The 12752-nt window shown below is 44.8% G+C and overlaps 1 protein-coding gene across 3 annotated transcripts in view; it reads left to right on the forward strand.

The window, feature by feature from the left end:
• Window positions 1–10549: 10549 nt before the first annotated feature.
• Window positions 10550–12752, forward strand: part of CCN4 (cellular communication network factor 4) — a 34031-nt gene continuing 31828 nt past the window's right edge. Inside the window, exon 1 of one of the 3 annotated variants that reach the window (XM_039715527.1) lies at window positions 10550–10624. Coding sequence is in view for 2 of the 3 variants with exons in the window: in XM_039715524.1 (XP_039571458.1) it covers window positions 11047–11112 (66 nt within the window). In the remaining variant the exon portion in view is untranslated. Of the gene's footprint in view, window positions 10625–10679; window positions 10835–11008; window positions 11113–12752 lie in introns of those variants that run through there. The other 2 variants (XM_039715526.1, XM_039715524.1) reach the window with 2 other exon arrangements.

The following is a 12752-nucleotide window of genomic DNA, read 5'->3' on the forward strand; positions in this document are numbered from 1 at the left end:
AGAAGATCACTAGATATGACAAATCTTGAAGGTATGGGAGGGAGAGTATGTACTGTAGAAGAGGGTGAAGTTGCTGTGGTGTGATTTCACCTTGACTGTAGGAAGGCTTTTGCCACATGAAATTTGCTCAGGTGAAGTGGAAATCCAACCCAGATTCCATCCTGTAGTGTGGATGGCTATCTGGCAGGAGAGTTATCCTCCTCAGGGGTTATCTGTGCTGCCCTTTTGTCCTGGAGGAAAGGCTGGAGTGGAGCTTTAGAATTTTGGCTGAGGTCTTTCAAAATCTTTCTGACTTGAACAGCAGCACATAAAGGCTACATCTGCTGATGATGCAAATCTAGGTTTGAAAATAAAAGATCCCATGGAGATCCTATGAAGTAATTATTTCACAAAGGCATTGAGGACAACAGGAGGCATGGAATTGCCTCAGGCTCCTCAGCTGTATCAACCACACTGATGGATATTTTCTCTAAGGGTGTACTAACAGGATTCATATTTATTACATGGAATCTAGCACAGGGGAAGTAGAGAGATGGGAAGAAGTAAAGATCTGCAGGTTACTTGTCCTGCTAGGGCATATCTGAGGATGGGTGCTGATGCTGAGATTTTGTTGATTTTGTCAACCATTTTATCCCAGCAGTTTCCTTATAATTTCCTTATAATTTAAGTGGTGTTGCAGATATCCTCCATTTTCCACTGCAGTGGTGACCAGACTGGCTCTCCCAGATGTGAACAGCAGGGTTGTGGCTGTACAGGTGAGGCCTGTTTTGGCTTGGTAGTCATTGATCCCAGAGGGAGCAACCACCACAGTGGGAATAGCTGCCTTCCTGCAGAAATAGTTTAGGTCATGAAGAAGGAAGTGGGAAGGGAACTCTAGAAAAGTTAAAGAGTGGTCTCTGCCTAGTCCTGTTGGAACCCTGGATGCTGAGAATTTTAAACTTTCTGTGCTTAAAGGCACAGACCCACAAGAGAACACTGCAATTGACCTGAGACCATGGAACAGGATTCCAAAATTGATTGATAGCATGGGATTACGGGTGTGGAGTTGGTTAGAAGTGTGTAATATCACAGGGAAGAAAACTTGGAGTTTAGGGCTTTAGAATACAGAAATAAATATGAACCAAGATGGAGGCTTTAGGGCAGAGGCAGGCTGTTCTTCTTTACCTTCTTTTTCCTTCTTCTTCACCTTCTTCTTCCTTCTTCTTCATGGGTCTGGAAACTCCGCACTGTGGGTTTCAGAGGGATCAGTTATTGGGTTAAAAGTGAAAATAATCTAGGCGTCATTTCTTACATTCTCCATTGTAATGAGGTAGTTAGCCATTTTGTGCCTTGCTAATGAAAGGCTGCAGAACTCACGGCAATAATAAACACCTGAGTCTGAACATGAACTACCATCTCAAGTGCCTTCAATCCCAGCCTCAAGAACCTGATACAGTCCCAGTGCTAGCCCTGCTTGGGGCACCTCAAAGGAAAAGACAGAAGGCTGCAGGGGATTTATGTATGTTGTCTTTAAATTCATTCATTCCTGCAACGAAGATCAAAGAAAAGGTGTTTTTTTTTTCCAGTGTGCCCAAGAAGCAGTGGACCTACACTGCATCAAGAGAGATTTCAGATAGAGCTTGGGCTTAACTCTCTGAGGAGAGGAAGGACTTGGAACAGGTCACTGCAGAGAAATTAGAGGGAAGGGGCTGTGCTCCCCGCAGACAAGGATAGACAAGCATCTGTCAGTAAGAGTTTAGTTGATGCAGGCTGTGCCTTGGGGCAGGGGAGATGTGAGAGGAGCCCTTCAGTCTCTTCCAGCCCTCTGACTGTGTACTCAGATGTGTTCCCTTGCTTCTCTCTCCCTCCCATTTTTCCTCTTCATGTCTGGAGTCAGATCACTCAAGGCTCAGGACCTTGGCTCTGCTCTCAGCCCATATCCTTCCCTGCTCTGAAAAATCTGGAGTCCAGAGGCAGGAGAGAGGTTGTGAGGAGGTTCCTTGCCAAGGGCTGTGCTCCATCACTGGTACCCTGATGGAAGCCAGGCCTCTCCATCCCCTATGTGGACACTTTCCCTGGGCACATTTCAAGAACTCTGACCCATCACATGGTGAACAAATAATGCCAGAGGTTTTTAACACATGAAAACTCTCCTAACTTGGCCACCTTACTTGTAATCTCAGCAACTTCTTTAAGCCTCAGATTGCTCAGATATTTTTCTTTCTGAGTTTCCTTTGGGAGGTGACAGAAGGTGAAGACAACAGTCCCCACCATGCAAAGAAAAGGGTTGTTTTCCTGGGGAAAAACAAAACAAAACAAACCAACCAAACAAAAAAACACCAGACACCATGCTGGCCACAATTTTTGCTCATTATGAGAACTACAGGCTTTTCTCTCTGGATATTTTTCTGGTGCTTAAACCCAGGGATAACTAATGCAGCCTAAGAAGCACATTGTTGTGTAACCCCTGTGAGGTCTCACATAGTGTCCCAAAATACATCTTTCTTGCCCAAATTTCTTTTTGGAAGCCTGTCCTGGCTGAATATGTGCAGTCCAGGCATTCCTCAGGGACTCACATCTTCAGGTGAGATTAAAGGGAGATGGACCAAAGCCATATTAAAGGGAAAGAAGTACTGCCAGGACCCAGGAGATCCATTTTTCTCTTGATGAAGAATAAAAACATTTGCTGGATCAAGGCAGACATAACTGCACCAACCTTTTCCTTGAGCATGTGGGATCAGTGCTTTGATGCAGCCTGATCATCTCCTTTTCCCTCAGGTTGAGTACAAGTCTATATCATGTCTTCTGCTCCAAAAGAGTGACAGGAGAAGGTGAAGGAAAAATAAGTCCAGAGGGAAACAGTGATCACTGTGTGTGGTGCCATCAGACCAGGAGAAGGTGGAAAGTTTTATCACACTAGGCAGGGATGGAAAAAAAGTAGAACTGATCACAAAGATCAGAGCTCGTCAGTGATTCTGCTCAGGCACTCCAGGTGTGATACATCAGCCCCTGTGCCCTGGTTCCTTTCTTTGCATTGAGTTTGTTGTGTTGGCAACAGTGTCCAAAAGAAATTAGGAGACAAAGTCATAATGCTTCTAATTTTGTAAAACTGACATTGAATGCTAGCAGACATTGTGGTGAACACCTTCCAGGGCATGGAAAAGTAGTTTATTATCTTCACTGTCATATTTTTTAATCACTTCAAATACAACTATCAATGGTAATAAACATGTGTATATTCTGAATGCTCTCATTTTAGACCTCCTTCTGCTGAGATCTAAAAGAGCTCATATCATCAGACACTCCATTTATTCATCTTCTTGAGTCTATATCTACTAGAACAGGACTGTATCTTTGCACTTTGAAAGCATCCAGGCAGGAATTTGTATGGACTTAATATGTTACTTCCTAAGGTGGTAGTATGAAAATTAATACCTTTGTTTTCAACTCTTTTGTTTTGATAACCAAGACCAAATTAAGAACAAATATTGGCATGGGATGGGAGAAGAGGAAGTGTAGACTTCTCGTTGCAAGAAATTAAAAAGAATATATGAGAACTTGGGAGCATGTGGGCTATGTATGCCTGAAGTGGCAGTATTTTGTGAGCAATACATCAATAAAAGCCACTCCCCCCACAGATTTATGTCTGGTGGATGACTGCAAACTCCAGCTGAAGGTGTTTTCCTGCAGACTGACAGGTCTCAGCTGTGTGGCTTCTCTGGCTCTAATAGTGTGTGAATAAACACCTCACTTTTCCCAGAAGTGTGATAGTCCAGTGGCCTCTCTTATCTCCCTCGGCGCCTCCTTTCACAAAGTGCAGGGATGCCATCACCAGTGAGATACCCATCTTTCTGACATCATCTGGCTTGGTTTTGCCCAAAAGGCTCACAAGTGACTGCAAAGGCACACAGACAGACAGACAGACATGAACACTCACAAAGTGATTGCATAAGCTCCATTTCCCCAGGAAACACAGACTGAAAGCAGCTCTGTTGAAAGGAAAACATTTACTAACGAAATGCCACAGGAAACTTTGAATAAAATGTTACCAGAGTTAGAATGCAGAATTTGGATACTTGGGCTATGGAAGGAAAATATTTGATTCTCAAATATTTCATGTTTCAAAAGGTTTGATCTCTTGGGAATTTATTCATAACTTTTCTAAACATCTCACAGGGTTTCATTATTATGTCCTTTAATAAGAAAACAGTATGATTTCCCTGCATTTATTCAAAAATATTTTAAAAACAAGACTTGGGCTGGAAGAGCAGACCTGCTTCCCAACAAAAAAACAAGGCCATCTCAGACAGGAGATGGTTCTGTTTTATAGACTTCATTTACTTCTTGTACATTTAAGTTTAATCTAACCCAATCTTGGAAATTCACAGACATATCTACAGAGCTGGGAACCCTCAGTGTGTGACTGAAAAGTTCAAAATCTGTTCTTTCCTAGAATGCAATTTCCAGAAGAACAGAGGAGATTTCCCTCCTCATGTAACTAACTCCATCCCAGAGACTGCAGAATATTGCAGCACTAGTAGAAATAATAAAAAAAAAAGGGCCAGATTAATGTACAATTTTGCAGTACTGTGGTCACTGATCTAGAGAATAGAATTGTCAGCATGTGGACATTATCTGCAGTGGGTGACATCACTTTTTTGGAACATGGCATAAAATTGCTTGTCCAGGAGACCATGATAATGAAGCTGACAAACCTACAAAGGGAGCAAGCTGTGCCATTTCAGGAATGGCACAATATTCCTGAATTGCAGGAATGTGTGTCCTAACAAAAATATTTGTTAGGATTCTTCATGCTTTCATAGCTTTTTAGCCTACATATTTTCCTCTCTTTTAATGGGCATCAAGAAAAGCGTCTGCAGTGGCAAGCCCAAAGATTAATTCCTGCCCTGCACTTCCTGCATTTGTTCAAATAGTTGAACTAATATTTATGAATAATGCATTGCACCCATGAATGCCACAAATCAATGCAACTCCAAGCACTTCATACTTAAACCAGCTGAGTCTCAGACTCCATATGTATTATTAAGCCAGCTTATTTTAATGGTTAGTAAACATTATGTAAACATTTATTTCCAGAAGACTACTTTTCTACAGCAAGAAATTATTAAGATTTTGTTTGTGTTTCTGGCAGTTTCCCCATTCTTTATGGCCTGTTCATTTTGGTCATTAATTGTTTTTAGCGCTTGGTATCTTACATATGTGATGGTTTTGTGTTTGATTTTTTTTAATTATTGTTATTAATTTTTATTCAAAGTTCCATTTGAAAGCTTTAATTATGCAGTTGATGGGGGTTTGAGTGCAGATATTAAGACAGACAATTACTCAGGAAAAACACTGGATACCCTAGGGTACTGTTGTTGTTGTTACAAATGCCTGGTAGTGGTTCAAAACCATCAGAGTATGTGTTTTGCCCACATAAATGTCCATCATGAAATTATGAGAATTTATGAATGGATGAACACAGTAGTGAGGCCATTGCTATTGAGGGCGATGAAGAAAATACAATGTTGCTGTCATCAGTAACTGAAAATTTAATATAACACAGATTTGAAAATTGATATAAAGTTCCATAATCTTTTATATGGGAAACTACAGTAATTTAATGGCTTGTTTCTTAGCTGCTGTCATTGGTGCCTGTACATTTTTTGTTTACAGTGGAACAGCTTAGATGCTGTCAGCCAGATTAGTACTGCTGAAATCAAAGGAGTCACACAGATTGACACCAGCTGAAGACCTGTCCTAATAAATCTGACTTTATTTATGGGGAATGAAACCACAGTCATGTCTCCTCAAAGGCAACAGTCCTGCTCAAATGACGGGAATAAATTATTTTGGCTGCATGAATGAATTAAATATTGAATGTTCCATTTTTCGGACTTGGCTGCTGCCTCACCTAAATCAGTGGAGCTGATTTACACCAGCTCTTTGGAGAAATGACCAGTTGGTCCTGGAGTGCTGACAGTCAGGCTGGTTTACCTGGGCCAGCTGATTTTCTGTTTAGCAGCTGGGTGTGTGATCAGCCTCACAAATACTCTGGCACAAGGAGTTCAAGCCACACAGCATGGTGGATACATACTCAGTAATGGAAATCTGGGCTGAGTAACATTCCAAGGTAAATCCCTTCATCTGGCATTTTCTAAAGGACTGAGGGAATTCAGTGCTGGATTTACCCCCTTAGCTCCTGGTACCTTCTGCATCACTGCATCAGGGGGACATGAGGCTGAACAGCAGCAAAGGAGCACTTGGCTCTGTATCCATAGTATGATTCCTGTCCATTTTCTTCTTTGGAAAGACTCTTTAGACAGCAAAAGAGTGAGTCTTCCTGTAGTATTCCAGCTTCTTTCACTCAGGTGTCAGGTGTCATCTGCAGAGGCCAGCATCTCTGAAAATGAGATACTCACCTGTGCTGAAGTGGGGCTGCTGAGTGTTCAGGTGCTCTGTGTTATTGAGAGTCAGCTAAAACAGATGTTTACATGCTCTGGTTTGTAAAGCTTTCATATTTTAAAGGTCCAAGCTGATGTAACTCTCCTGCCTGTCTCCCAAGTAGTGTCAATAACAACAACAAAAATTGATGGTGCAGTTTGATTTCTCCACCTCCCTCTCCATTCCAGTACGTGCTTCCTGAATCCCAGTCCTTCTGCTGATTGGAAGGGATGTCACCTTCATCATGGAGCAAAGAAGAAGAAAAAGCATCCTGATAGGAAACCAACTCAGCTAGTGGTTTGGCTCATAACTCAGCCTTTACCTTTGGTGAGTCAGGAAAATCCAAGGTGTTCTTTTTACCCTTGGACTTGTAGGTAGACTCTGATCTCGCCTATTTACAAAGGAAGTCAGCTACAGACAAGGAGCTATTCCTGCCATGCATCTGCAAGAGGAAACAGCACCCAGCCTCCCTGAGCTCTCTTTCTGCTCTTAGTAGTCCCTGTATTCTTTGGCTGGCTACAGCCTTCAGTAAAAGTGTCAGACAAATCAAACCACATAAAATAAATCAATCTATTTCCCTGTTTATTTGTTCTAAGACTGAAAAATGAAGTCAAATTGAGAAATCTGTTTATGTGGCTGAGAGGCATAAGGGATGTATTGAAGAAGAAGTGATATTAAAGCATTAGCCTGACAGAACCAGAGCTAGCTTGAACTGGGGCATGCTGCCTGTTTCCAGTTCACTGTGGATGGCTGTAGAGTGATGGATAGTGGCATTTGCATATATAATGTCCATGGAAAGGTAAAGAGGTAAAAGCCATAAAACGATTACATTCAAGTTCCCAAAAAACAATTTGACACTGAGAATTAAAAGCAATGTGGCTTCCTTGTTTTATTAAAGAGTCAGCAGTGATTTATGGAACCTTTGCATATTTATATGCTGGAAGAAAGTGCTGAATTCTCATCAGCCAAGCAGACATTGGCAGAAAGATGAAACCAGCAAACTCAGACTGAAATATGGCACAAATGTTTAATAGTGAATGTAACTGAACTCATCAAAACATGAAGTGGTTTTTCCATCATTTGAAGATCTTGAATTGAAGTCTTTGAATTAGACAGAGAAGTGTCTTTTTCATTTAGTCAGTCAGTACAAGGATCAAGCCAGGGTGACACAGGACTGAAGTGATCTCTTTTACCATTGTCATCCTTCGAGGGACCTGAGAGCTCACAGAAGCCCAGGTTTGAGCTGCTGCTATCAAAGAACTCAACAACAGCTGAAATGTCCCTGTCATTTTGTTTTTAATGAAATAACATTGCACCCAGACACACCTGTAAGTGCCCCAGTGTGCCATACCCACACAGGAATCACTATCAGAAGGCTGCTCAGGCACCTGGGTGTCCCAGCACCCCAGTCTGGGGCTGCAGGGTTAGTCCTTGAGCCCTGTCTCATCCAAGCTAAGCCAGAGTGTCTGGTTTGTGATCACAAGACAAACTCTCACAAGCCAGCTGAGGTGGGCTGTGGAGCTTCAAACAGCCAGATGTCCACATCTCAGTGACTTCATCCTTGCTGACACACTTGACCACAGCATTTGCTAAAGAATTCACTGAGGCAATGAAATATGCTGGGGAAATAGTCAAAGAGTGGGAGATAACCAAATGTTTTTTGGGAAAAAACCCAAACCAACACAATGCCATATTTATGTCATTTCTAAAGTACTCTTTCCCTTGATGTTGCAGTCTGATACCACATGAGCTTTGAACTTTTGTTCCTCCTTCATTTGGAAAGTTATTTTTGCTAGGCCTGCTATCGTGGCTCCTTTATCTCCAAGCCAGCAATCTCAATTTGTATGAAATATTAGCTATCAGATTTACAGATTTAGCTATCTGAGCCTTTTACCCTATGCTAACCCAAATAGTTTATTTTTTTTTTTTTAAGGCCATTTCACCTGGGTCAGAGGATTTGAACTGCCTAAATGCTACCTTTACTTCACAATGTGTTAGAGGCTTGGACCCCAAAGTCTGGCACTCAGTAGTGTCCACATGCAGTGAACACCACCTGGGTGACACCAAGATCACAGGGTTTGTGCTACATTCCCCAGCAGAATATCAAGAGTGTACAAGGAAGGATGTGCTGGTGACAGCAGGGTGAGATAAATATTGAAATAGAAAAGCTGGAATGAACAAACAAAGGAGGAAGTGAGGAAAAATGGGGAGGATATAGAGGAGGGAGAATAGACATAGTTCTGGAGGAACCTGACAGAAAATGTAATCCTGAGCCTGATCTTCAGGGTTGTGAGTCCTGGGAAGGGGCTGTGTTAGGGGTGAAGGTGCTGGAGGAGGAACACGGCTTGTGGAACTTCCTTCAGTTTGATTTAATTCTGTTTGAATAATCTCCCCGAGCAGCTGTCTGTCCAGACAAACAAACGGATCTTTTAGAGCTCCCTGGTCCATCTGGTGTGAAACCATTACTCTGCCCATGCCACCTCACACAGCATGAAGGGGTAGAAGTTGCTGTGTGACCAGAAGTCACTGGAGCAGATTTCTCACCCTCCCCACCCCCTGTCAGCCCCAGCCTTGAGCATCCAGTTGTGCCAAATCTGCAGAGCAAACCCCACACAGCACCAGACAGCCAGCAGGGCTGGGACAGAGCCACAGAATAGTTTGGGTAGGAAGGGAATTTAAAGATCAGCCAGTTCCAACCCCCCTTCTGCAGGCAGGGACCTCTTCCACTAGACCAGGTTACTCAGAGCCCCACCTAAGACCAGAGCCCCTAGTCTTCAACGCTTCTAGGGACAGGGAACTCAGAGTTTCTCAGGAGAATTGTTCCAGTCTCTTACAATTCTTACAGGGAAGGATTTCTTCCTAATATCTAATCTAAATCTAGCCTCTTTCAGCATAAAAATATTTCTCCTTGTCCCATCATTACATGAAAGCCAAAGGGCCCTCCCCTGCTCTCTTGGAGCCCCTTTACATCAGTATGAGGTGCTATGAGGTCTTCTTGGTGCATTCTCCAGATTGAACAACCCCAGCTCTCTTAGCCCTTCCTCACAGAAGAGGTATCCCATCCCTCTGATCGTTGCAGTGGCCTCCTCTGGACTCATCCAACAGCTCCACACCCTTCTTATAGTTGGATGGCTGCTTAGGATGAGGAGCTTAGAGTGGCTCATCCCAACCCAGCCTGGCACGCCTGAGTTCCAGGTGGTAACCAAAGCTGAGCAGAAGTTAAGGAAACACCTCAGTTGTAGTTTGGCCATCAGTGATTCACCCACCCATGACTGCCCAGACTGTCACATCAAGAAGAAAGGTTTGCCTACTTTTAATTTATCTTGACACTTATTTTAGCCCATGAATAAACTCTTGCATTTAAGACCTTTGAAGCTGTTTAACAGGGTTTTCTTTCCCTTTGCTAGCACACATGATCCTTATAATAGTCTATTTTAGTCTGAGGATGAAAGAGACTTTAAATTATTTCAAATTCAGATTTAGAATGGTTGGGGGAAAAACCTATGCCTAAGTAAAAGGAGAAAAATACATCAGACATTTCTCAGCTAAAATCAGGGCATACATTAGCAGGGATACAGGTGATCGGAGTTTGGGGTGAGGTTTGAGCTCAGGGTGGGGTTTGCACTCCCATGTACATGGACAATATTTGTCATGCCCACTGCTGGCACAGGATAGAAGTGTAATAGGGCTGATGCACACTCCTAAACACTGAAATCAGGGAAGGGATGTGAGGCATGGCAGGGGATCGTGTGATCTAGGGTTGCTCTGTGAAGAGAGGAGTCCCAAAGGAGTTGTCAGACTGCTTCCCACAGGGTGTGCAGGACAAATGTCCTTTTGCTCTTCAAATGAAGTCACTCTTTTTAAAAATCAAATACATCTGTGAATAATTGTATACGTGTCATGTCATTGATTGTAACCAGTAAAGCCAGATCAAACGTTTCTTGCTGCACTCTAAGTACATTGCCAGAGTCTGAACGCCTTCAGCAACATGAGGGATGAGCTCTGAGCCTCTCGGAGCTGAGCTAAAATCGCAGCGTGCTGGACCCCGGCGCCGCAGCTTTCCCTTTAAGAGCCTTTGGCTCACGGCGATGCACTGAAATGCAGGAGGTGGGACAACACCACACACAAAAATGAAGAAGTGAAGGCAGGAAAAGTTTCTCCAGAGGAAAAATGCAGGGCTTGTCCTTCACCGTGACGTCAGGTCTGTCTTTAATAAAATCCCCAAAGAGCCAAGAGAAAAAGGCAGAGTGCCTAGGCTGGGTTGCCAGTTCAGGATTGCTCTGCATTCCCCAAAGTGGTGTTTTTGTTCAAAACGGCTCTAAATCTGGGTTCAATCAAATGTATTTAATCCCGGCTTCCAGGGATGAGGTGGCTTTTGCCCTGGATTCTAGCAGCAAGCAGCATTTTGCAGGTGAGTTTGGAAACTGCCGGGGAGAGCTGTCTCTGCAAACACTCTGGGGTTTAATGCAGGGTGGGCTGGGAGAGCAGAGTGTGCTGCGTGTGGGAAGGTGGGCACTGGGAAAATTAGGAGAAGTGGGAGAGCAGGAAGGGAAAGGTGAGCTGGGGGAAAGGAAAGGAAAGGAAAGGAAAGGAAAGGAAAGGAAAGGAAAGGAAAGGAAAAGGATGGGATGCAGAAGTGTCTCAGAGTCAAGCTCTTCACAGCATCCAGGTGGATCAGCACAGAAAACTGTAGGTTTGGTGGTTTTATTTCTTCTTTTTATTATTACTATTTGTGCCATGGAGCAAAGAAGGATGAGGGAGACCCCCACTGCTCACCGAAGCAGCAGGGCTGAGGCTGTCAGGGAGGGGAAAGGGCAGGTTCCCGACGGGCGGCGGTGCCCAGGAGTGCCGGTGCCGGTGCCGGTGCCGGGGCGAAGCCGTGACCGAAACCGGGTCCCGGAGGCGCCGCCGCCGCTCCCGCAGGTGGAGCCGCTGCCTCGGGCAGGGGAGGAGGGTTCGATCCCCTCCCGATCTCTTGGAGCTGCTGCTCCTGCAGCAGCAGCCGCTTTCCTCCCCCTCCTCTTTGGAAAACCGGTCCGGGAAGCCGCTTGTTTCCCAAAGGGGCTGGAGCCCTGCTCTGCCGTTCCCGGTGCTCGCCGCAGCTCGGGCAGATCCCCGGGCGGGGCTGGGCTGGGAGCGGCCGTGGGCAGCGTGCGGGACAAGCGCTGTCCCCATCCCCGCAGCTCGGGGAGCCTTGGGGACCCGGGAGCGACTGGGATTGGAGACCCGCTTGGGCTGCCCAGCTCGGGGTGGCGTGTTCCCGAGCCAGACCCGTGTCAGCGGGATGTCACAGCATCCCTGTGCTGGCACCAGCGGCCCTGCGCGGGGGATTCTGCGTGGCAGGGCTGCTGGCATCAGGGGCTGGCTCGTGTTTTGTGAGAGACTCTAAGCCAGGAAAGCAGCGCACCTGGGTGACAGCAGATGGCACAGAGATAAGTCCTGCGTGGATGCTGATAACAGGGCGTCTTCCGTAAAATAAAACACGCCACAAAACCGACAGCAAGCAAACTGCGCCTCTTGCGCTCCTGCGGGAAGTTGGTTCTTACCGCGGCTCATTTTTGTTCACCAAGGAAAAAATCAAAGGAGGGAGGTGCCCCCCACCCCCCAAGCACTGTCACTAGAAGAGATCTCTGCAAGCCTTGTAAATTGTGCAGTGGTTGTCCTGGGTTCCCTCAGTATCAAAGATTTTTGTGAAAAACCTGCTGTGGCATGAAAAGCTCTGTGAGTGTGTCAATACATGCAGGCACATGCACTTGCTGAGGGGCTAGGCAAGCGAGTGCAATCCAGATACTCCCAGCAGCATGTTTGGTCTAAAGAGTATCTAAAAAGAGTTCAAAACAGTTTTAAAAATAGCCTCAAAAGTCTTCTGGGTCTCAGTAGTTCCAGCTCAGGCTCCCCATTGAACAGAGCCAGTGGAGCTGCTCCTTTGGAGCATTTGGGGACACTGTCACCTCCTAAACACACGCATGGGGTTGGAAACTTGGAAGTCTGTGCTTAGAAACCACTGAGTGGGGATAATTTCTCCCCAGTAATGAACTGGCTTTCTCTGGACCCTCTCCATGCCTGAACTGGAATGTGATGGGAAGGCTGAGGAAAAGCAGGTTTATATTTGTGTGACTTTTGGGAGCATGGAATTCTTAGTTTGGTCTGATTAAGGGCACTGCATGAAGAAACAAGGAATATTGCAATTATTTTGGGATATTGTGAATATTTAGGTAGCATGGCCATCCTGCTCATGAGATATTTCAGTTAAGTCATGAGTGTCATAACAGATGAGTCCTGGTAAAGCTCCAACACTGCCCCACCTCATAGTCCATAGTTTCTATCTT

This window comes from Passer montanus, unplaced genomic scaffold, assembly GCF_014805655.1.
Source record: "Passer montanus isolate IOZ18808 unplaced genomic scaffold, ASM1480565v1 scaffold33, whole genome shotgun sequence".
NCBI classification, from domain to species: domain Eukaryota; kingdom Metazoa; phylum Chordata; class Aves; order Passeriformes; family Passeridae; genus Passer; species Passer montanus.